The sequence below is a fragment of the Nicotiana sylvestris genome, chromosome 8 (assembly GCF_000393655.2).
Source record: "Nicotiana sylvestris chromosome 8, ASM39365v2, whole genome shotgun sequence".
In the NCBI taxonomy this organism is placed as follows: domain Eukaryota; kingdom Viridiplantae; phylum Streptophyta; class Magnoliopsida; order Solanales; family Solanaceae; genus Nicotiana; species Nicotiana sylvestris.
Window position 1 is genome coordinate 155,495,097 of NC_091064.1, and position 22,199 is coordinate 155,517,295.

The 22,199-nt window shown below is 35.2% G+C and overlaps 1 protein-coding gene across 1 annotated transcript; it reads left to right on the top strand.

The window, feature by feature from the left end:
* The first annotated feature begins 11,372 nt into the window (after positions 1-11,372).
* LOC104212907 (F-box only protein 13) lies at positions 11,373-12,629 on the top strand. Its single transcript, XM_009762282.2, has one exon. The coding sequence runs from the start codon at positions 11,373-11,375 to the stop codon at positions 12,627-12,629; it is 1,257 nt and encodes a 418-aa protein (XP_009760584.1).
* The last annotated feature ends 9,570 nt before the right edge of the window (positions 12,630-22,199 follow it).

Sequence of the window (22,199 nt, forward strand, 5' to 3'; positions counted from 1 at the left end):
GGGATCATATTCACCACTTGACTGATACATTTCATATTCTTTGCAAATTCAACATGAAGTTAAATCCTGAGAAATGTGCATTTGGCGTCTCATTAGGTAAGTTCTTGGGATTCCTTGTTTCTAACCGTGACATTGAAGTAAACTTTTCACAGATTAAAGCTATCGAAGAAATCCCGGATATACTTGTCACACCTCCTTTTTTCCTATACCCCGGAAAGGGTATAAGGGAGTTTTTCCAACTTAAAGTGACAATCGAAACGGGATTCATTTATTATTAAAAATTCAGAGTCGCCACTTGGGATAATTTATGGTGTCCCAAGTCATCGGTTCAAATCCCAAATCGAGGAAAAGATTGACTCTGTTTTACAATCCGCGAACACAGAAATTCGGGTAAGGAATTCTGTTAACCCGGGAGAAGGTGTTAGGCATTCCCGGGTTCCATGGTTCTAGCACGGTCGCTCAACTATTATAATTGGCCTATTATCTGATTTTAATACACGTTTTAGCCTATGGTTCAATTTTAACTTATTAACCGCTCTTATTCATTTTTAGAAAGATTGCAACGTCATTTAAAATATGTCTTGAACCACGTCACATAAATACACCCGCAGTCCACGACACATTTTATTTAACGTTATTAGGATTTGGATTTGGGTCACATGAAATGCACACCCGAGTTTAGGAAGGTAATTTTAAATTATGCCTAAAGCGACTACGCTTTTTTCAACTTTGCGAGGGCCATAGAAAATTCGCTAAATGTCATGCCTCGAATTCTAAGGATTTAAAATTAATTAAATGAGGGCCATGAGTTTTGAGGTTTTATTGTGGATGGAGTGGTATAAATTGATAAGTACAAAAGGCCTAAAGAAATGGGTTAGCTACATGTATATCACTGGAGCCTTTTTTTATAGCATACTACAATTCAGAAAGGTGGAGTTGGCATTTATGTGAAAATAACAAAAGACATGTGCCAGCTGTGGGTTCATCTTCATATCATCTTCAAAAGACCGACTTTCGTTTTCAAATTCTAGAAAGAAACTAACAAAATTTTATAACAAAATAATGAATCTTAAATGACCATATGAGCACACAAAAAAAAAACCATGTTGAGAACTATTCGGATGAACTAGAAGGAACAAAACAAACATGGACATACAAAAATGCATTTTAAACTTGATTATAACAAAGAACACTTAAAGTAATTAATTTATTTAACACTATGCTAAAGAGAAAGTTGTAGTATCACCACTATAACTTCTACAGTACCATTTTGAAGCAAAGGAAGTTGAATCTTCACATGGTTAATTTAAGAAAATATGCAGCCAATAACATAAATTGAAGATAAGATCCTTCCACTAACGCAATCTATTTTTTTTACATCTTAATGTTGACAAATTGTTCAACTTCACATACTTCTTTAAATTTCAAAATATGAACATGGTGCTACATGGGCTTGAAATCTAAATGTAAACAAAACAATACCTGCTGGTTACAAGTCATGAGCCAAGAAAAATAAAATAAAAAAGTAAAAAAAAACAAAAACGAGACAGAGTCATGAACATACTAGAATAACGTTAACATTTGCAAATCTCAATTCACTCAATCAAAGAAACATCATTCATGCGAATAGATCCAATACGAAAGAAACTTTATCAAAAGAACCAAATCAATTTGTTTCTGCTTCAATAAAGATGCTCTGACATTTTTTAACTCAAGAGCTTGAATTACATACCTACAAGAGAGTGAATTCAAATGAATAAAATCTGAAAATTATAGAGTCAATACAGCAGCAACAACAAAATCTCTATCAACTCTTCTTCAAACCCAAGATTCAAGGCCCGAAATGTTGAAAGAAAAATTTAATAAAAATTTTCAACCTATTTTTCTCTCCTCCCCCTCTCTTCTTTTTTTTCTTCTTCTCAAATTTCTCTTCTATTTATAGAAAAAATTTCGAGATTTTTCACATTTTGTTTTAAAAATATTTTATTATTTTATTGTTTTTAATTAAAATAAATCCCACTTACAAATTGCTTTTATTTTTTTTATAAAAAGAAATCTCACCTTCCTTTACTTTTATTTTTTAAATTCCAACTTTAATTACTTTTATCTTATTTAAAATTCTATTTTTTTATTTTTTAAAAGAGAACTCCACTTATTTAACTTTTCTTAAAAAAACAATCCACTTTCTTTTGCTTTTCTTTTAAAAATGCTACTTTATTTTACTTTAAATTTTTTTAATTTTCAAATACCTTTATATTTATTTTTTAATTCCAACTTTCTTTTAATTTTATTTTTTTAAAATTTTCACAAAACTTTACTTTTATTTTTTTAATTTTCTACTTTCTTTTACTTTTTAAAAGAGAATTCCACCTACTTTTACTTTTATTTTTTTTATTCAATACTTCCCTTTTTCTTATTTTCTAAATCACTCCTGAAAATTTAAAAAAAAATATTTCGGAATATTTTATATTATTTAAAATAAAAATAAAAATAAAATAATATTAATAGTAATAATTCACCTTTTAAAATTTTGTATTTTCACCCTATAATAAAAAGTGTAACAAAGCTAAAAATTGCAGGTTAAAACTCCTAAAATATTTACATAGAAGAAGTGATAAAAAATTAAATATTGTCAAAAATTAGGTGCTCACAATACTCACTAGCAAGAAAGAAGTTCAAAGGCTGCTTGGAAGAATAACGGATTTGGGCAGGTTCATTTCCAAGTCTTCAGAGAAATGCTTCAAATTCATTTCAGCTTTAAAAAAGCAAAACCAATTCGAATGGTCTGAAGAATGTCAACAATCACTTAAGAGTTTAAAGGTGTACCTATCAAACCCGCCATTGCTGGCCAAACCAAAAGATCGGGAGAGATTGCTTGTCTACCTTACAGTTTCAGAAGTGGCGGTAAATGCCGTATTAGTTCGAGAATATCAAGGTAAACAATCACCTATCTATTATGTTAGCAAATCTTTGCTAGATGCTGAGACTCGATATCCTCATTTAAAGAAACTTGCATTAGCTTTGATTATGGCATCTAGGAAATTAAGTCCTTATTTCCAGTGTCATCATATTTTTGTGGTAACTGCCTACCCCTTACGTGATATATTACATAAACAAGAGTTATCTGGTAGATTAGCCAAGTGGTCCATAGAACTAAATGAATATGACATATATATCAACCTAGAACTGCAATAAAGTCACAAGTTTTAGCAGATTTTGTGGCAAACTTTAGCCAAGGAATACAGTTAGAAACATAAAAAGAACTGCAGGTATTTAACGATCTAATCCAGGTACTTGGACCTTATTTACTATTGGTTCATCAAATGTAAAAGGAGCAGCTCTGGGCATTGTCGTAGTACCACCTGTGGGAGAAACCATAAGACAAGCAATAAAGTACCATCCAATCACTAATAATGAAGCATAATATGAAGCAGAGATTGCAGGTTTAGAGTTGGCACGAGAGCTCGGAATAGAGAAGGTAGTAATCAAAAGCGATTCGCAGCTTGTTGTTAACCAGATGCAGGGGACTTATACAGCTAGAGAGGCGAGGATGTAGCAATACCTGGAAAAGGCACGGGATTTGGTCGGGCAATTTCAAACTTGGAAAGTCATGCAAATACCAAGGGAAGAAAATGTCGAGGCAGACTCCCTAGCTAATCTTGCATCTACGGCAGAAGTGACAAATGAAGAGAATGCTTCCGTGATTCATTTGTTTTATTCAGTATTCGATCAAGACAAAAATGAGGTAAATTACAATAATCTAACTTGGGACTGGAGAAATGAGATTGTCAATTTTTTGCAGCATGAAATTTTACCCGAGGATAAGAAAAAGGCTCAAACACTTCTCAAAATAGCTGCTCGCTATTGTCTAAAGCAATGTAATCTTTATCGAAAAATATTCGGTGGTCCTCTAGCAAGATTCCTCGGGCCTTCTCAAACAGAGTACGTGATGAGAGAAATACACGAGGGGCATTGTGGAAATCATGCTGGAGGAAGATCTTTGGTAAAAACAATGATAAGAGCCGGCTATTATTGGTCAAAAATGGAAGAAGAAGAGGAAAGTTTTGTGGCAAAATACGACAAGTGCCAAAGATATGGCAACAACATGCATCGACCAATTGAATTATTACATCCGGTCGTTGCACCGTGGCCTTTTATGAAGTGGGGGATGGATATCGTAGGTCCACTACTACAAGCCAAAGGCAAGGTAAGATTTTTATTAGTGCTTATTGACTATTTTACTAAGTGGGTAGAAGCGGGAGCTTTCAAACAAGTACGAGAAAAAGAGGTCAGAGACTTCATATGGCGGAACATCATATGCCGATTCGGGGTACAAAAGGAAATTGTATGTGATAATGGCCCGTAATTTATAGGTACACAAATGACAGAATTTTTCCAAAGTTGGCGAATTAAAAGGATTACTTCAACTCCTTACCATACGGTGGGTAATGGACAAGCTGAATCAACAAATAAAGTCATTATCAATAACTTGAAGAAAAGACTAGAAGAATCTAAAGCCAATTGGCCAGAGGTACTACCTGGAGTCCTATGGGCTTACCGAACAACAACAAAAACAAGCACAGGAAAAATACCATTTTCACTTGTGTACGGAGCTGAAGCCTTAATTCCAGTCGAGATAGGGGAACCAAGTACGAGATATATGCCAGCTACCGAAGAATCAAATGAAGAAGAGATACATGTAAATCTGGATTTACTTGAATAAAGAAGGGAAAATGCAATGATAAGGATGGCAACCCAAAAACAAGTCATTGAGTGGTATTACAATCAGAAAGCTCGTCTTAGATATTTCAAGATTGGGGACTACGTACTCAAGAAAGTTTTCCAATCCACGAGGGCAGCCAATGCAGGTAAGTTAAATCCAACTTGGAAAGGGCCTTATAAGGTTCATGGTATCGCAGGAAAAGGAGCATACGAGCTCGAAACGTTGGATGGCAAGATTCTACCCTCAAATTGGAATGTTGTTCACCTAAAGAGATACTACTTCTAAGCAGGGTGTGCATTTGATTTATCGATTCGATTTTGACCTTTATCGATAATTACTTATCGATTATCGATTTGTACATATGCTTATCGTTATCGTTTCAATAATGTTTCGATTTTTTCAATTTCGATTTATCGATTTTGGGGTCTTATCGATTCGGTTATCGATTACACCAATAAGAAAATTTATGGGATTCCACGGAAAGTATATCGCTATAAACACGCCTAACTAATATGGACAAAAAGAAGCTAAAATAAGACGAACACCGTTTATAACATAAAAATTGTGTCAACAAGCACATGCAACAAAACTAAAGTAAGGGATCAAATGTATGCCACCAACACTCCAACGGTATAAAAAAACAAAAACAAAATACATCATCACGGCTAATTCTGTTTTCCATTAATTTGAACTTCATTCCCTTGATCTTTAAATATGATCATTCCTTAAATGTGGTAGAGGAAATAATAGGGTTAGGGACTTAGGGTAAAGGAAAAGGTATTATAGAATAAGGGTAATGTTTTTGTCTTTTTAGTATATCTTATCGGTTTATCGATAAACCGATTACCGAAGAGGAAAAAATCGAAATAGATAACTCGATAAGAAAAATTTCGATATCGATAAACCAATAACAAATAATCGATTCGATTTATCAATAAACCGATTCGAATGCACACCCCTACTTCTAAGGAAAGAAAATACCAACGGGTAGGTATCCTCTCTAATAATTTTTATTTTTGAATTATTAAAATTTTACTAACGATTTTAGATGATAGGCAGAAAGCTAACCCGTGCTAAATGATGAATTATGACCTGAAAGGCACGTGGAAAGATCATAATTCCCGGCTTAGGGTTACAACTATTCTGATGGAAATTTAAATGAGTTAAGCAGTCTTCATCTAAAATCGTACCTCCGAGTCCCATATGTTTTTACTTTTCAGGAAAAGGACCGCATGGAGGAATAAGCAAGTGCTCGAGATTTCATACTTCAAAGCTCAAATACTTGGGGGACTATATAATATACATATGGTGTATGTATAAGGAAGGCAAAGAAGGCTAAAATGATTAAATTTCAAGTAAAGCCTAACGTTTACTCAATAAAAGTCAAGTTCAGAGCAAAATCACGAGCTTAAAATACAAGCCTGATCCAAAAACCTGTGAAGAAGACACTCGTGAATACAGATTTCAAAATCTTACGAATATTTAGGTTAAAGGCAGTATTTAGCCATGGGTCATGAAAAAACCCTTGGATTTTATTTTTTGTAAATCTGTTGTAAAGAAAACAGTTACGGAAGAGTAATAGAAGATAGTCAAATACATGTAAAGGTGTTATCTAAACTGGACAAAGTTCGAATGAAAACTTTATCAAAGTTATTTCCAAAAACATGTGTGTTCCTATTTCTCCTTTCGTATGTTTACACCATTATAAAGTTGAGACGTCTTCTTCATTAAGTGTCGTATATAAAAGGGTGCTCTTTTATAAATTCATATTTGATTCAAAGATCCATAAAGTTAATAAAAAATTCTTAAAAGAAAAATGCAGAAAGGGTAAGACAGAAACCCACGAATAAAAAAACAAGACCTTGGACTTATATAAAAAAATAAACAAGGCAAAAAGAGTAAAACAGAAACTCAAGAGAATTGAGTTGAAACAAAAACTTTATAATATTAAGTTTAAACTAAGTATGAACTTAGTCATAAACTGATTGTCATTTTTATAAAAAGCCCCGAAAGGACCTGGAGACTTGTCATAAAAAATATAACCCCCAAATGGGACCAGGGGTAAAACCACAAATTCTACTAAAAAAATGGTAAAGAGTCAAACTTCATGAACATTCATTGTGGAGCAGGAGAAGGATTTAAAATAACATCATTAGCAACAGAAGGCTCGACTTGATCTAAAGAAGTTGGGACATCCACTGTACTAGAGTCAGCTTCAACGTGCTCAGGAGTTTCAGCCATGGGAGAAGAGAAACTTTGGTCGTGCTGCGTTTTCTTGATGGTCTCTTTAATCTTTGCTAACTCAGCATCTAAGTTAAAACCTTCTTGGCTAACCTCCACGAGGGTGTCATGGCGTGTGTTTAAAATAGCTCAACTCACTTCAACAACAGCTTTGTCCTCAAGGGCTTCGTAATCTTTTTCCCATACATAAACTTTATTCTTAAGCTCCTCTTTTTCAGCCAAAGCAACATCATAAGAAGATTGCAAAGGGGCGAGTGAACTCTCCAAAAAGTTGACTTTATTAGCAGACACACGAAGATCTTCTTGAGTCTGGGTGAGTGTTTGAACAAGTTCTCCAACATAGACTTCTTTCTCGTTCAATAAGGCCTTCAAACCTCTGATCTCCTCGGTGGCTTTGGAGAGTTGTTCGACAAATGATGACTCAAAGAGAGTTTTATCCTTGTCTGCCTGGTTGGAGGAAGCTTTTTCAACTGCTAACTCTGAAGCCAAAACCCTCACCTGCTGCTCCAAGGTACACTTGCTTTCTTCTAAAACCTCTATATCAAGCTGAAGACTTTCGTATTGTTCTTTCCAATTGTCTGCTTCAATTTGATAATCATGCATCAACTGCTCTGTATGGGAAACCCTTTTCATCATCTCTGTACCGATGAGATTGATCTAAAAAAGGAAGGTAAGAATCTTGGTAAAAGGAGAATGTAATAAAGCATGAAGAGAACTTAATACCTTTAGTGGTGACTGCACGATATCATTCATCCAAATCAAAGAACTATGACTGTCTAGTTTGGACTTCTCAACTGGACCAATCAAGGGTTTCAACCATACGTCAGCCCGACCTGACTTTTTCAAAAGGCTACCTTCAGCATGGACTTCAATGGTTATCTGCTTCATTACTCTAACACCACTTGAAGAACCAATCTCAGTGTGAGAAATATTAGTAGTGGGGACTCTAGAGGAAGTCATAACAACTTGGGGCGGAGTAGAAACAATAGTAGTAAAAATTGGCAAAGAACGCTCCACAGGGACAGACACGGTGAAAGAGGTAAGAGGTACTTCATTAGACACCAAAACCCACGTGAAAAAAGTTGCTCATCAAAGTCACGAGTTGCCGCAGGAGTATCATCGTTAGAACTCACCAAGGTGGCCTCAACAGGCTCGATCACAGGAACAGAATGGGGAAGAATGGGTTCATCATCCGAAATGACATGTCTTCTAGCCCGCGACCTTCTAACCAAGGAACTTCCATATCGTTTCTCTTCTTCCTCAGAATCTTGGGATGCATCAACTTTTCTTTTCGATGAAGAACTCACAATTATCTATTGAGCTCTTGCCAAAGAAACCCTGGAAGATAGAATTAAGTCGGCACTAACACCATGAATAGGAAACCCTGATAAAAAGACGGGCCAAATACATTCTAAATAAAAGATAGATAAAAATAGAAAGAGAAAGAGTAAAGTTATTACCATGAGTTTTAACCTGCTAACCAAACCTGTTCGAAAGGTTTTTCCAAGATCAACCTTCCAACAGTCAATAATTTTTCTACCCAACCACGAAAATTGGGAATCTCATCAACAGTTCCCATGGTTGCTGAAAGAAGAGAAAGTTAAATAGCCGATAGAAAAACAAATCCTTTCAAAATGAGAATGGGAAAAAAGAAGAGAGAAAGTTGTAAAGGTAAACTTACGTGCAAAATTCCACTTTTCAGGGAATGATACATTCTCTTCACCTACTAACCCTACAGTAGGAGCAGTAACAAATCTGGGATACCAGCCACGGTCCTTGTCATCCTCAGGGCTGACTAAAACTCTCTTACTCCTCACTACCAAAGTGAAGATCCTATGACGGAACAGTTTAGGAAAGTAGAGGTGGATCAAATGAAAGAAAGTAAAAGGTAAATTAGCCAAGCTAACTAAGTGCCTTAGACAAGCAATAGCCCTCCACACAATGGGGCCAATTTGTGCTAGACAAATATTGAAAAAATGACAGAACTCGATGATAACAGGATCAATGAGAGGTTTAAAATTCAGTGTAAAAGGATATGTATACACGAAAGAGAATCCAGTCATGTAAGATGTGATTCTTTGATTTGTATTAGGAATTATTATGGGGAAATCAGATCTCCAACGGTAGTCCCTACGAGCAACAGAAATTAAACCTTTAGTAATCTGTGAAGGCAAGACATCAGCACGTTCATGGGAGGTCATAGAGGAAACTTGGTTCCTAATTGATTCTCTATGGGTATAGAAAGAAAGTTTAGAAGGGATAATTTCATCTACTATGGGTTCATGGATTGGCTCATTGGAATCCCTACTTCTGACAGAAAATCCATGTAAATGAGAACCCCTTGTTCTAGAAGAAGGAGGGATAGAACTAAGTAGAGGCAGAGAAGCACCCCGAAAAGATGATGATCCTAGACTACAGAGTCTTCCCCCTCTTCTGCTTCTAACGAGGACAAGGGGAAGTTCATCAACGATAGGGACTCTTCGGAGATTAGGGTTTGAAGAAGACATGGCTGTACGAGGAAGAAGACAAAGGTGAATATTCAAAGATGGAAAACTTTTATGAAAAAAAAAAACAAAGGTTATATTTATACTCAAAAGCAACTGTCAAACAAAAAAGGTAATGATGGGAATGCCATAATGAGAACTGTCACTTCGTGATTGATGCAAGTTGGAAAAAAGCCTCAAGAGGTGCTGAAGGGTTGTAGAACCAATCAAAAATCACCACGTGTCACGAGGATTGAATGGAAGTAACATGTGAAGCGTCAGTTTGGAGAAGTTATAATGATACGAAGAATGGCGGCAAAAATTCCCGCTTTAATGAAGTCCACTTCCCAAATATTCAATTGATGAATAAATGGCAAGTGGGGAGACTATCTGTATTGGGAAAAATCAAGTTAATATTTAGAATTAATTATGTGCAGATACGTCAAGACACGTGGATCGATAATGTGATGACAACTGGCACAAAATAGTCGAAGAGGCACGAACCTTAACAGGCAGGGGCAAAAAATTCAAGGAAACATGAAGGAACGGTTACACGAACCTCTTGATAATTTGAAGAGACATCGAAGGAATGAACCTACATAGCAAAAAGTACATATACGTATTATCCGTAATTAATGAGCATCAATGATGGGGGGCGTTGTAGAATCTTCATGAAACAGTTACGATTATCAATTATAATATTTCATAAATGCCATTAAATGCTCATAATGGCTCTGTTATGAGAGAAAGAAAACATATTACTTAGAAATAGCTATAAAAGGAGAGAAATAACATTTGTAAAGGGACACAAAATATTGTTGGAATACATTGATTTACTTTGCTTTCTTCTGCTTATTTTGCTATCATTAAAGTTAATTTCTCTTATTTATTTTATTTTTGATTATCAGTAACTCGAGTTCTTCTAAAAGTAAGCTTTGACCGAAATTCCTATTTTCTAGTTAAACACTTATCTTTAAACAATATTAAATATGCTTAAAGCTAGTTTTATTCAGAAAAAATCAGAAATTAGTCGTTACGAGATTCTTGATCATCCAAGACTATGTCACTTCTCATTTTGTTTTGTCTACAAAATACTCCTAACAAGATTTTTAAAAAATATTTACCTTATTATTAAGTGCTTATTTTACTTGTGTGTCTCGTGTCGGATTCTATGAATAGATAAATGTGTTAGGACCAAACACTTATCATCATGCCAAAAACTACAGCTGATAGTGAGGGTGTAACTTTATTTCTTAATCAAGCCGACCAAGTAAGCGTCATGTTCAACCATGACTCTGAACCGAGCCGCCTCAACTAGTGGCAGAGCCACCTTATAGCACCGACACTCCTTCGTAGGGAGAATATACTATATAGGTAGGTAACAAAATTTATATACATAAATATTATATGTTGAATCCCCTTGATTTCTCGTAAATTAATCTTCATATATTTTAACACCCCTTAATAAAAATTTTGATTTTGCCACTGATCTGAACTCTCGTAGCCTCGCTATAGACCGGATGTTAGCGTTACCCAATAAAACAAGTCGCAAATCTAAATTAATCGATGGATAATAGCCACGTAATGCGTAAGAAACAGGGAAACCAACCCCTTGGATGGGATGCTCTTTGTCAATATGCAACACAAACAATTCCCAGGCTGCTCCCTTTGTCAATCTTCAACACTATAAAGTCTCACTCTCTTTTCCTTTACTCAATTGTCAACGCAAATAAAATACAAAAAAGAGATCCTTTACGAAGCTTCCCTACACCCCCCTAACCTCCCCTTTTTTTTCTTTCTTTTTCTTTTACAACCCTTTATATCTCTTCCCATTCCAAGTCCAACCCCATGTCAAATGTCCACAATATAAAACAACTAAGTTATTCATTCTTCTTAATTCCATTTCTCTTCATTCTTTTCCTGCTATGGCCTCTAGAAGAAATCTGAAGAGGAAATCCCCTGAAGAAGATGGAGATGGTTTTGTTTTTCCATTGGATGAGCTTAATCAAGATCTTCTTGAGAAGGTTCTTTCATGGCTACCATCTTCCACTTTTCTCCGCTTAACCTCAGTTAGCAAAAGGTGGAAATCAGCTGCTACTTCCTCTACTTTCCACCTCGCTTGCTCTCAAATTCCATCTAGAGATCCTTGGTTTTATATGGTTGATTCTTCTTCACTATCATCTCCCTTTGTGTATGATTCTTCTGAAATGAATTGGAAGAAATTACTCACTTACCCATCTAATTTTCTTGAAAAAAATCAGAAAAATGATTCTAATTTCCTCCCTGTTGCTGCTTCTGGTGGACTACTCTGTTTCCACAATAGTGAAAAGAATGAATTCCTCATTTTCAACCCTGTTAATTCCTCTTGTCGCAAGCTCCCTTTAGTGGATTATTGCAATACCCTTTGTGCTATAGGAATGATTTCCACTCAAGAATCATATAGACTTTTCCTGGTTTTTGGTGAATTCCCAACTCTTTCCTTTAGAGTCTACGATTCATTGACTAATCTCTGGGGAGAATCTGCAATTATGAGTAGAAAATTTTCTAGCTGCCCTGCAGCTGAATCCTACAGTACTGACGATGAAGAAGACGACGATGGTCGAATGCTGTATTTCTTGGGTAAATGTGGCAATGTAGTAGCAACTGAAATACAAAAAACCCCATGTAAACAGTACTCCTCAATAATCACCAAGAATGGTTGTAATGGCCAAGAGATTCTGTATTTCTTGAACTCCAATGGCAAAGTTGTGGTTTGCAATTTTGCTGAAAAGTACTTTTTTGAGTACCCAAGATTACTCCCTCTTAGTCATGAGTATTCTATTGATTTGGTTGAATATGGAGGAGAGTTGCTTGTGGTTGTACTCTCTGAATTCTTGGAAACTGCGAGCCTCAGAGTGTGGAAATTTGATGAGAAGAGTTGGATTTGGAATCAGGGTTTGGCAATGCCAGTAGCAATTTCACATGAATTTTATGGGAAGAAAGTGGATATCAACTGCACCGGAGGAGATGGTGAAAAGATGTTTGTGTGTATTTCTAATGCTGCTGATGAGAGTTGTAGGTATTTCTTGTGCAATTTGGTTGGAAATGAATGGACTGAATTGCCTGCTTGTAGTGTTGATGGTTATAACAGGAAATTCAGTTGTGCTTTCTCTTTTCAGCCTAGGATTGAAGCTTCTGTGTGAGAGAATAGAAATGATACGATTTGACAGGGAGGAGGAAAATGTAAAAGGACTAGAATTGTGATTCTTCACTTTTTTTTCCTAGTTTGTTATACTTTTTAACTTTATTCTTTTAGGATTTTTTTCTCGTCACTTTGGAATAATTTATTACAGTTGCACGGTGATATTTTTCTGCTTTTTAAATGAATTGATGTAGTTGCTGAAGAATTCTTATTCGAAAGGCATTCAACCTGCTTCTAACTTTTTTTTTAAATAATAACAAAAGTTCTTGATGTAATATTTATGACGCTTTTAAAATACGTAAACAAAAATACAAAACGGGAGAGTTACAAAAGTTATTTTGAAATGTGGGGCAGATAATGAGACATATGTATGCAAATTTCAATAACTTAATTTTGAAAACGTGTAAACTTTAGATATATTCAATATTATAAGTTCTTTGAAAATTTTGAAAGGCCAACATTAAATTATATTTTTGTACGTCAATAATAAATTAATGATTTAGTTTGCGAAGGATAAGAATATCCATATTATTACGAAATTAAAGAATTACAAATTATAATCGTTTGTATGATGTATTATATGAAAAATGAATCAAAACTCAAATTTGGTAGAATGATTTACAAAAATAATAGATTTGTAAGTTACAGCAAGAAGCTGGATGCTAGACATAATAAAGGGAACGGCAATTAGTAAAGTATGAAGGGGAAAATAAAATAATTTAACCTCTATCCAATAAAGATGTGTAAGAGAACTACCTCAAACTTACAAAAGCCTTTCAATTTAGTTAGCCTTTCAGTGGGAGCGGCTCTGCTCCATTAGATATCAATATAGTCTTAGATAAGTGACACGTGTGCATTTTAAAGTTGAAAGGCCAAAATATATTTTCATATTGTTCTTTGGTTTTTTGGTTAAAATTCTATTAATGGTAACAAAAGAACTGAGAATATTGAACTCATCCATCTTCCTGTATAACGAAGAAACTCGGCATATGCATAAAAGTTATGAAAATATTACCAAAAATTTAACAAAATACTTTATTTTTACAAAAATTGCCATAGTCTGAGGGAATAACATCTCACTCCTCTCTTTGAATCGTGAGAGATTTCAAGAAAATGGCATAGTGAAACTTTTGAAAGGTTAATCTATATGTGTCGTGACCCATGCTTTAGAAAATGAAGAAGATGGAAAGGGAAAGGAGGAGAAAGCACTTGGATTTTAAAAAGACGATTTTTTTCTGGAAATAGGTGAAGAGTTCTTGGAGGTAGGGATACCAAGAGTCTATTGGAAACAGCCTATTCAAGGGTAGGGATAAGGTTGTGTACACACTACTCTCCTAGACCCCACTAGTGAAATTATATTAGATTGTTGTTGATTTGTTTTCTGGAAATAGCCGACGGGTTTATTTACAGTTCTTAACAACCAGATTTAGCTCCTTTCTCTTTCTAATGTTACCATTAATAGAAATTTAACCAAAAAACAAATAATGAACTAAAAACAAAATTTGGTCTTTCAACTTCAAGGAGCACACGTGTCTGTGATCTAAGACTATATTGATAAATACCGGAGCAACCAGTAATGGAGCAGAGCCGTTCCACCTTTTCAGTATCATAAAAATAGGCTACATTAAGGGCCAACAAAGTAGTCAAGTAAGCATAATCCACATAGATTAAGGGATCGTTTGGTTCATGGGATAAGGTAAAAAGGTATAGAATTTGGGATTAAATTTATCTCATGTTTGGTTTGAGGTATTAATTAAACCCGATATAAAATTATCCCATAAATTGGGATTAAATTATCCTATTTCCTAGGTGGAATAACTAACACCAGAATTAGCGATCCTGGATAAAGTTATGAAATGACTAGATTATCCTTCTTTCCTTTTCACTTTAACCTTTCTGAGGCTTAATCAGATTCTGCATTTTTGAGGACTTGATTTCCCGGGCACAGCTAGTGTTGAGGCTTCGCTTTGTCAAACTAATACGCACTGTTATCATCTTGATTCAGAACTGTTATAATCTTGATTCTAGTTTACATGTGTGTAGTGAACGATTTTCTAAGCCACTAAATATTCAAGGTTAAAATTAGAAACAAAAATTTATCCAGCTTTTAAAACAAACAAATATTTTGGATTATATATTGTATCTCATTTTTTATCCAATGTACCAAATGAAGTATATAACACTAAATAATTCCGATATTATTAACCCCAAAATTATAATTCTAGGATAACCTTGTCCACCAACCAAATGACCCCTGAGATGTAAAGGAAAGCGAGAGAAGTAAGTAATTCAAATAATAATCAATAACCTATGTATACTTAAAAAACTAAACAAAAACCTTATCAGAAAGAAACCATTATGTACCCTAAGGGGTACGTTTGGTTAAAAGTATTAGGAAAATAACCTTTTTAAACGTTGTATTGTGTTATACTTTGTTTTGTTTTCATTATTGTTAATATGTGTCACGATCCAAATTCCAGTATAGGACGTGATGGCGCCCAACACCGCTATTAGGCAAGCCAACCCTAAATCAACTAGTGAGTTCTCATTTATTTTCGTAAACAATCCCAACATTTACTTAACTTAAATTTAAAACAGTCGATAATTAACAATTTTATAAGGCAGCTGAATCGAGAAAAACTAAAGGGAATCATAATAATAGGAATACAACCCAAAAGTAATAGTCTACTAATGTGTGTGCCAGGATCTAGTATTACAAGTACGAGAGAAACTAGTAGAATGCATAAAAGAATATAACTATCCTACTGCCTAAAATAGAATAGACAATAATAACAAAAGGAGAGACTCCGGCATGCTGCTGAATGGCTCAGAAGGGGGCAACTCATCGTGAGATCTCGATCAGGTATCAGGAATGCGCGCCGGACGGGTAGCTAGATGCAACTACCTCAAATTCTATACAATTAAGTACAGAAGCGTAGTATGAGTACATAAACAACATGTACCCAGCAAGTATCCAGTTTAACCCCGAAGAAGTAGTGACGAGGGGTCGACTTGACACCTACTAGGGTCAATAGTAATACAGTTTAAGTGTTACGCTAAGCATGAATAACATGAATATAATGATAGTCCAAGAACAAGGAGAGATAAAGTATTCTTTCATAAATAACATATCAATTTCAGTCACATCATGTAATAACTTACATTTCAAAGTATTTAAGCTGTGAAAATCACGGAAAGTTCCACATAAATAACATGCGCACATTGTGCCGAAGTCGTACGGCCCGGTCCGATAAATAATTTAATTGTGCACTGCCAGAGGGTCGAATGACGCGAACCATAAATGCATATATTTACTACCAAGGCGCTCGGCCTGATCCAGAAGCAACAATTTATTATCAAGGAAGCACACATTATCCATTTATAGTCAAGTAATTCATACAAATTCTCAAGTAAGTGAGTATAGCCGTCTATATTTGTTTACCAATTTCCAGCATGACTTAAGTGATCTTAGCAGCAAGTAAGGACGCAAGCATTTGCAAGTATATCATGATACAGGTCCTAAACTACCCAGATAATTAGCAGAATAGTAGCTACGTACGGACTCTCGTCACCACGTAAGTACGTAGCCCCCACAGATAGTTACAAACATTTATTTAATTCATCTATGGGGTTAGTTTCCTCTTACAAGGTTAGAAAGGAGACTTACCTTGCCCCAAAACTTACTTCCAAATTCAAGAATGCGCTCAAACCCTCAAATTGGAGCCAACCGATCCAAAACTATTCAAATGGGGTAAGAACTAGTCAATATATGCTCAAGAGTTCATATTAACTATTAATGTAATTTTCCAACCCTAAATGCAAGGTTCCTAAAATTCGTCCCTGGTCCCACGTGCCCGGATTCTGGAAATTTTTGAAGAAAGTCATTACCCATAACCTTATGATCAAGAATATATGATTTCTACTACATTCCATAACAAATTTCGTGGTTAAATCTCATTTTTATCAAATCCCTAGGTTTTACACTAAACCCATAATTTTCACTTATTTATATGTTGTAATCTACCCATAAATTATGTATTAAACTCACATTAAGTAGAAATAACTTACCTCACAAAGCTAGGTTGAAATCTCCTCTTTTGAAGCCCCCCAAATCGCCCAATAATGGAGTGAAATATGTCAAAAATGACAAACTCCCGTATCAATTGAAGGCCACTGCCTTCAGCGATTTTCGCACCTGCGATGAGGGACCGCATTTGCGGTCTCGCTTCTGCGGGAGATCGTCCGCTTCTGCGGAAATTGGTCGAACCAGCTAGGACCGCATCTGCAGTCAGGTGACCGCTTCTGCGGAAGAGGAGCCACATCTGCGGAACCTGGGCTCCTTCCCTTGGGCCGCATCTGCGATGGTTTAGCCGCTTCTGCGGGCTCGCACCTGCGGCTGGCCAACCGCAGGTGCGGTTATGACAGCAACTGGAGCTTCAGCTCTTTCTCAAATTTTAAACTTAGCTCGAGCCTCGTCCAATTGACGTTCGCGGCCTCCGGGGCCCCGCCAAAACATACCGACAAGTTTGGAATCATAAAACGAACTTGCTCGAATCCTTGGAATGCTCGAAACAACATTAAAACTAAGAATCACACCCTAAAATCAATTGAATCAAACTTATGAACTTCGAGTTCTTCAATCTACTTCCAGTGTACCGAAACGTACTTATACTACTCGAAATGATACCAAATTTTGCGTGCAAGTCTTAAATGACATATGGAACTATTTCCGATCTCGAAATTTCGTTCGGACCTCGATATCATAAAACCCGCTCCAAACCAAATTTAAAGAACTTCAAAATCCTTAAGGAATCAACTTTCGCTATTAGGTGCCAAAACGCTCTCGGGTCATCCAAAACTCGATCCGAACATATGACCAAGTACGAAATCATCATACGAACCTGTTGGAACCTTCAAATCCCGATTTCGAGGTCGTTTACTCAAAATGTTGATTGAAGTCAAACTTTGCCTTTTAAGACAACCTTAAGGAACCTAGTGTTTCGATTTTAGCCCAAACTCTTTCAAATCCCGAACCAACCATCCCTGCAATTCATAAATCAGCAAAAGTAAGTACAGAAAGCCTTATTTAGGGGGAATAAGGTTCTAGAAAGTAAAATAAACAGTCGAGTCGTTACAATATGCATGTATCATTTGTTAAAATAATCATAGAATTTTATTTTAAACCTCAATGAATATGATATAACAATACAATGATGGATTATCTAAACTTGGATAAAATAATCTAAATGATAAAATTGTTCTTCTTTTAAAGACTTTTGTTTGAACTTTGAATTTGAGAACTTCCATGCTATAATTGAAAATAAAATTTTATTTAATTTAAAACCAAGTATTATTGATTGTTTTCCTATTTTCTCGGTATTAGTTGCATATCAATAACAAAAGGGATGTGAGTTAGCTAGTGTAAGTTGATTTGCACTTTGTCAATTTAGATATGAAAGTAGAGTTTGTTCATATTAATTAATAATTTCTCTTCAGGTTTTTACACCAATCACTTTCTCAACACTCTTTTGAACATCCACTATAAAAAAATAGGTAAATTGCGGAGGGGATAAGTAACCTCCACAATTTGCATAATTTTGCGGCAATATATTAGCCCCCAAAAAATTATACAATTTATGGGGTTAAAACTTTCGCAACCCTAAAATAATAGCGGGTAATTTATTTCACACTCCCTCCCTCCCCCCTCCCCTCCCCAATCTTTTCACTCTAGAAATTTTCGCCTTTCACAGATACTTCATTCTCTCTTTCTTTCTCTTCGCAAGAACTCTTAATTGGAGCTCTTTGAATTGAAATTTGCTCTCCGTAGGTATTGGCTTTGGATTATTGTTAACTTATGTTACATGCTTTTGAATTCGGCATTTGATGTGTGTGATATTCTCTTTGTTGGCTTCAAGTAAGTATTTGCAATTTTTATACATTTCCCAAATTACTACTTCTTGTGTTATGTACTTTGTTAATTGAAGTATTCTAGCATCTAGCACACTCAGATTTTGTACCAGATTTTTCCTACATTTGTACCAGATTTTTCTTATATTTGCACCCTAATTTCATACATTTGTACCAGATTTTTCCTTTCTTCATTGTTAATTGAAGTATTCTTTTAATAGTTGTGAATAATTTCGAAAATTTATATGCACTTTTATGCATGCACGTATGATAAATCAACTTTGGGTGCATTAAGGATGAGGTTTCTATTTAGTGTATTGAGAGAATTCAAATGTTCCAGTATTTTGGTTCCAATTGATTAACTCAACCTCTATAATCTACACATCCTTGGCATTCATAACCCAACTGGATCATTATTCAACAAAACCTCATAAGAGTTTAGAGTACTTAATACCTTTGCACCAGCAGTAGCTATAACACCTGTTGGTTTTACAACTAGATCAACTAATGCAGCAAGGTGCTTAGTAACTCCAGCAACAGCCTCCACCTTACAGTGAGTGCATTGAGAGGATTCAAATTCTCCAGTATTTTAGCTCTTACTGTGTCGTGAGGTTACAATGGTAGGCTTGAGTAATCCTCCCTCAATCTCCATAATTTGCATACCAATACCCTCAACTAGACCATCATCCATCAAAACCTCATAAGAGTTCATGCTACACAAATTTTTTACACTACCATCAATTTGATCACCATGATGCACCTTCTCGCGACCAGCAACAGTTTGTTTTGCAGCTGTATATTTACCAGCAACTGTAGTCCCATCTTCCTCCATATTTTGTCCTCATTGCTGCCCAAATTTTGTGCATTAAATTCTTATTTGTTTTAGTTTTCGATTTGTCAAATATTTTTCTATTTCAAGTATAATTTTTGTTGTTTTGGTCAAATAGTGGAAGACTGATTTATCGGAAAATATAATTGAAGGTTTTTGGATTCTGTCGATATCAGAGGTAAGAAATTTATTTTTGTACATTCCAGTACAATTATTCACTTCTTCCACATATAGTAGAAGATTTTTTATGTTTCAATTTATTTTTAAGTATTTTTTGTTCTTTCAAGTTGTTTAGTAATGTGTACGTCTTTAGTCCTCAAATAACTTACATGTCTCTTGACTTTATTTTCTATCATGATGTTTATAGTTTGTTGGCTTACTTGTCTTTGAATCTACTTATTATTGTTGGGAGATATAACTATGACTATGCAAATGCATTCTTTGTTTTGGGATTTTCAAGTTTGGTAGTGTTTAAGATTATAGATGGCTTTTGTTATTTGTATTTATTGCTTCATAATTAATATTCTATATTCTCATAATAGAGAACTGATATTTTCTCTTTATATTCTGAAAAGTTCATTAGTTGCACTTGAAAGATAATACTTTTATATGGATAAATCTTGAAATAGAAAGCCAAGGAACACCACTGAGTATTTGTTTGGTTTAAGTCAGTTTTTAGATTTTGCATTTGCTAATGCTGTTGTAGGAGATAGAATAAAATGTCCTTATCCTAAATTTGGATTCGCAAAGTGGCAGACTAGAGATGTAGCATTCGATCATTTGATATGCAAACCATACCCTCAAAATTATGTCACTTGGAGTATTCATGGTGAAAGAAATATACTACCTAATTCTATAAATATTAAGGTTATACAAGATACATTACCTCCTGAAAATCCTGTAGAATTATTAATCAATGAAGCATTTGGGGGCCTAAGGCACGATGGGGTTGATGTAAGTCCGTCACAAGTAGCAGGTGGCGAAGAAAGGTTAAATGATGGGCCTGCTTCAAATGACAAAGACTTTTTCAAGTTACTGAGAGATGGAAGTCAAAAATTGTATGAAAGGTCCAAGTACTCAAAACTATAATTTTTATTAAAATTATATTACATAAAGTGTTTATCTGGGCTAAGTGACAAGGGAATGTCCATGATACTAGATTTTTTGAGGCACACATTTACATTTGCACGGATCCCTAATTCTTTTTATGAGGCCAAGAAAACCATCGGTAAGATTTGTCTTGATTATATCAAGATAGATACTTGTCTAAATGATTGTATGTTGTTTTGGGGGGAATGATGCTAATGAGGAAACATGTAAGTATTGTCACACTTCTAGGTGGAAGTGTAACAAGAAGAGAATTGAAGATCTTGTGTCTGCTACAGGTAATATGAAAACCAAGAAGAATTCAAAGATTTTGCGTTACTTTCCATTAAAATCAAGGTTGCAAAGATTGTTCATATGCTTTAAAATAGCAAAATATATGAGATGACATGCTGAGGATAGTAACAAAGATGGAATCATGAGGCATCCTAGAGATGATGAGGTTTTAATCTATGCTATAGTAGGTTTTAACTATTTTTTTATTTTCTCTCTCCTAACTTTTATTCCAAATCTCTCTCTCTATATATAGTGCAATCCCGAAAGAAAATGTTTTGCTTGTTTTTCACTTATTACTAACTTATTAATACAATATAATTGTCACGAACCAAACTGATGGGCCGCGACGGGCATCCGATGCCTTACCCAACCGAGTACCAACGTAACATATTTTTTTCTTATCATACCATCATGGGTAAATGGGCTAGAAGGGCTGTCATGAGATAACCAGAATAAAACATAAGGGAGTACTAGACATAAAACGACCCAACATGATATAGAAACTTATAAATGTGACATACAGGCCTATAAGACCGACATGGTCATTTGTACACTCAAAACATAGGCCGGCAAAGTCATACACGTATCAATATACATAACATCTATCTACAAGCCTCTAAAAGTACATAAACATCATAAAGGCACATGGCCTTTCCATACCAAACAATATATGTCAAAATCATACCGACCATATAGGCAACTCCAGAGCAAGTGGAGTGTACAAACACCTTCTACTGAGCTGATAGCCTACTAGAGGACTGTCAACCTATCTATCGGGACCTGCAGGTGTGAAACACAGTGTCCCCAAATTAAAGGGACGTCAACACAAATAAAGTACCGAGTATGTAAGGAATGAAAGTAATATATAAAAGATATGAAAGAAACATGGAGTAAAGAACTCAATTTGTAATTCTAAATAGCTATGTGAATCATGAAAAATTTATAATGTCATGCCTGTACATATAAATGTCATACCATGCATAGGTATATGCGTACATAACATCATCAATACTTTAAAGGCATCCCATCATATAATCTCATCTATTATAGGCGAAATCATCAACGTATACCAGCTGATCAAGTGGTGGTGCATATATAATGCCATAACAGTAATGACCTGGCCGGTCGTTTCGTGAGTTATAGCCCTGTTTCCCCCATTTCTGCTTCCTTTTATTTTCCTTAGTTGTATTTTATCATATCGTGTTGGTTGGTTCGAGTCCGGAGTGTTTTCGGTGTAGAATGAGACACTTAGTCTCCTATTTAGAAGTTGAAGTTGGAAAAGTGAATTGGAAGTTGACTTATGAGTAAACGATAATGGATTTGGATTTTTATGGTTCGGTTAGATCATTTAGGTAATTTTGGACTTGGGAGCGCGTCTGGAATGTGATTTGGAGGTCCGTGGTAGAATTAGGTTTGAATTGATGAAAGTTGGAAATTTGGCGATTTTGATCGGCG

What these genes read in the sequence shown, in the direction of transcription:
- LOC104212907 (XM_009762282.2), top strand. Translation starts at nt 11,373, where the DNA reads ATGGCCTCTAGAAGAAATCTGAAGAGGAAATCCCCTGAAGAAGATGGA.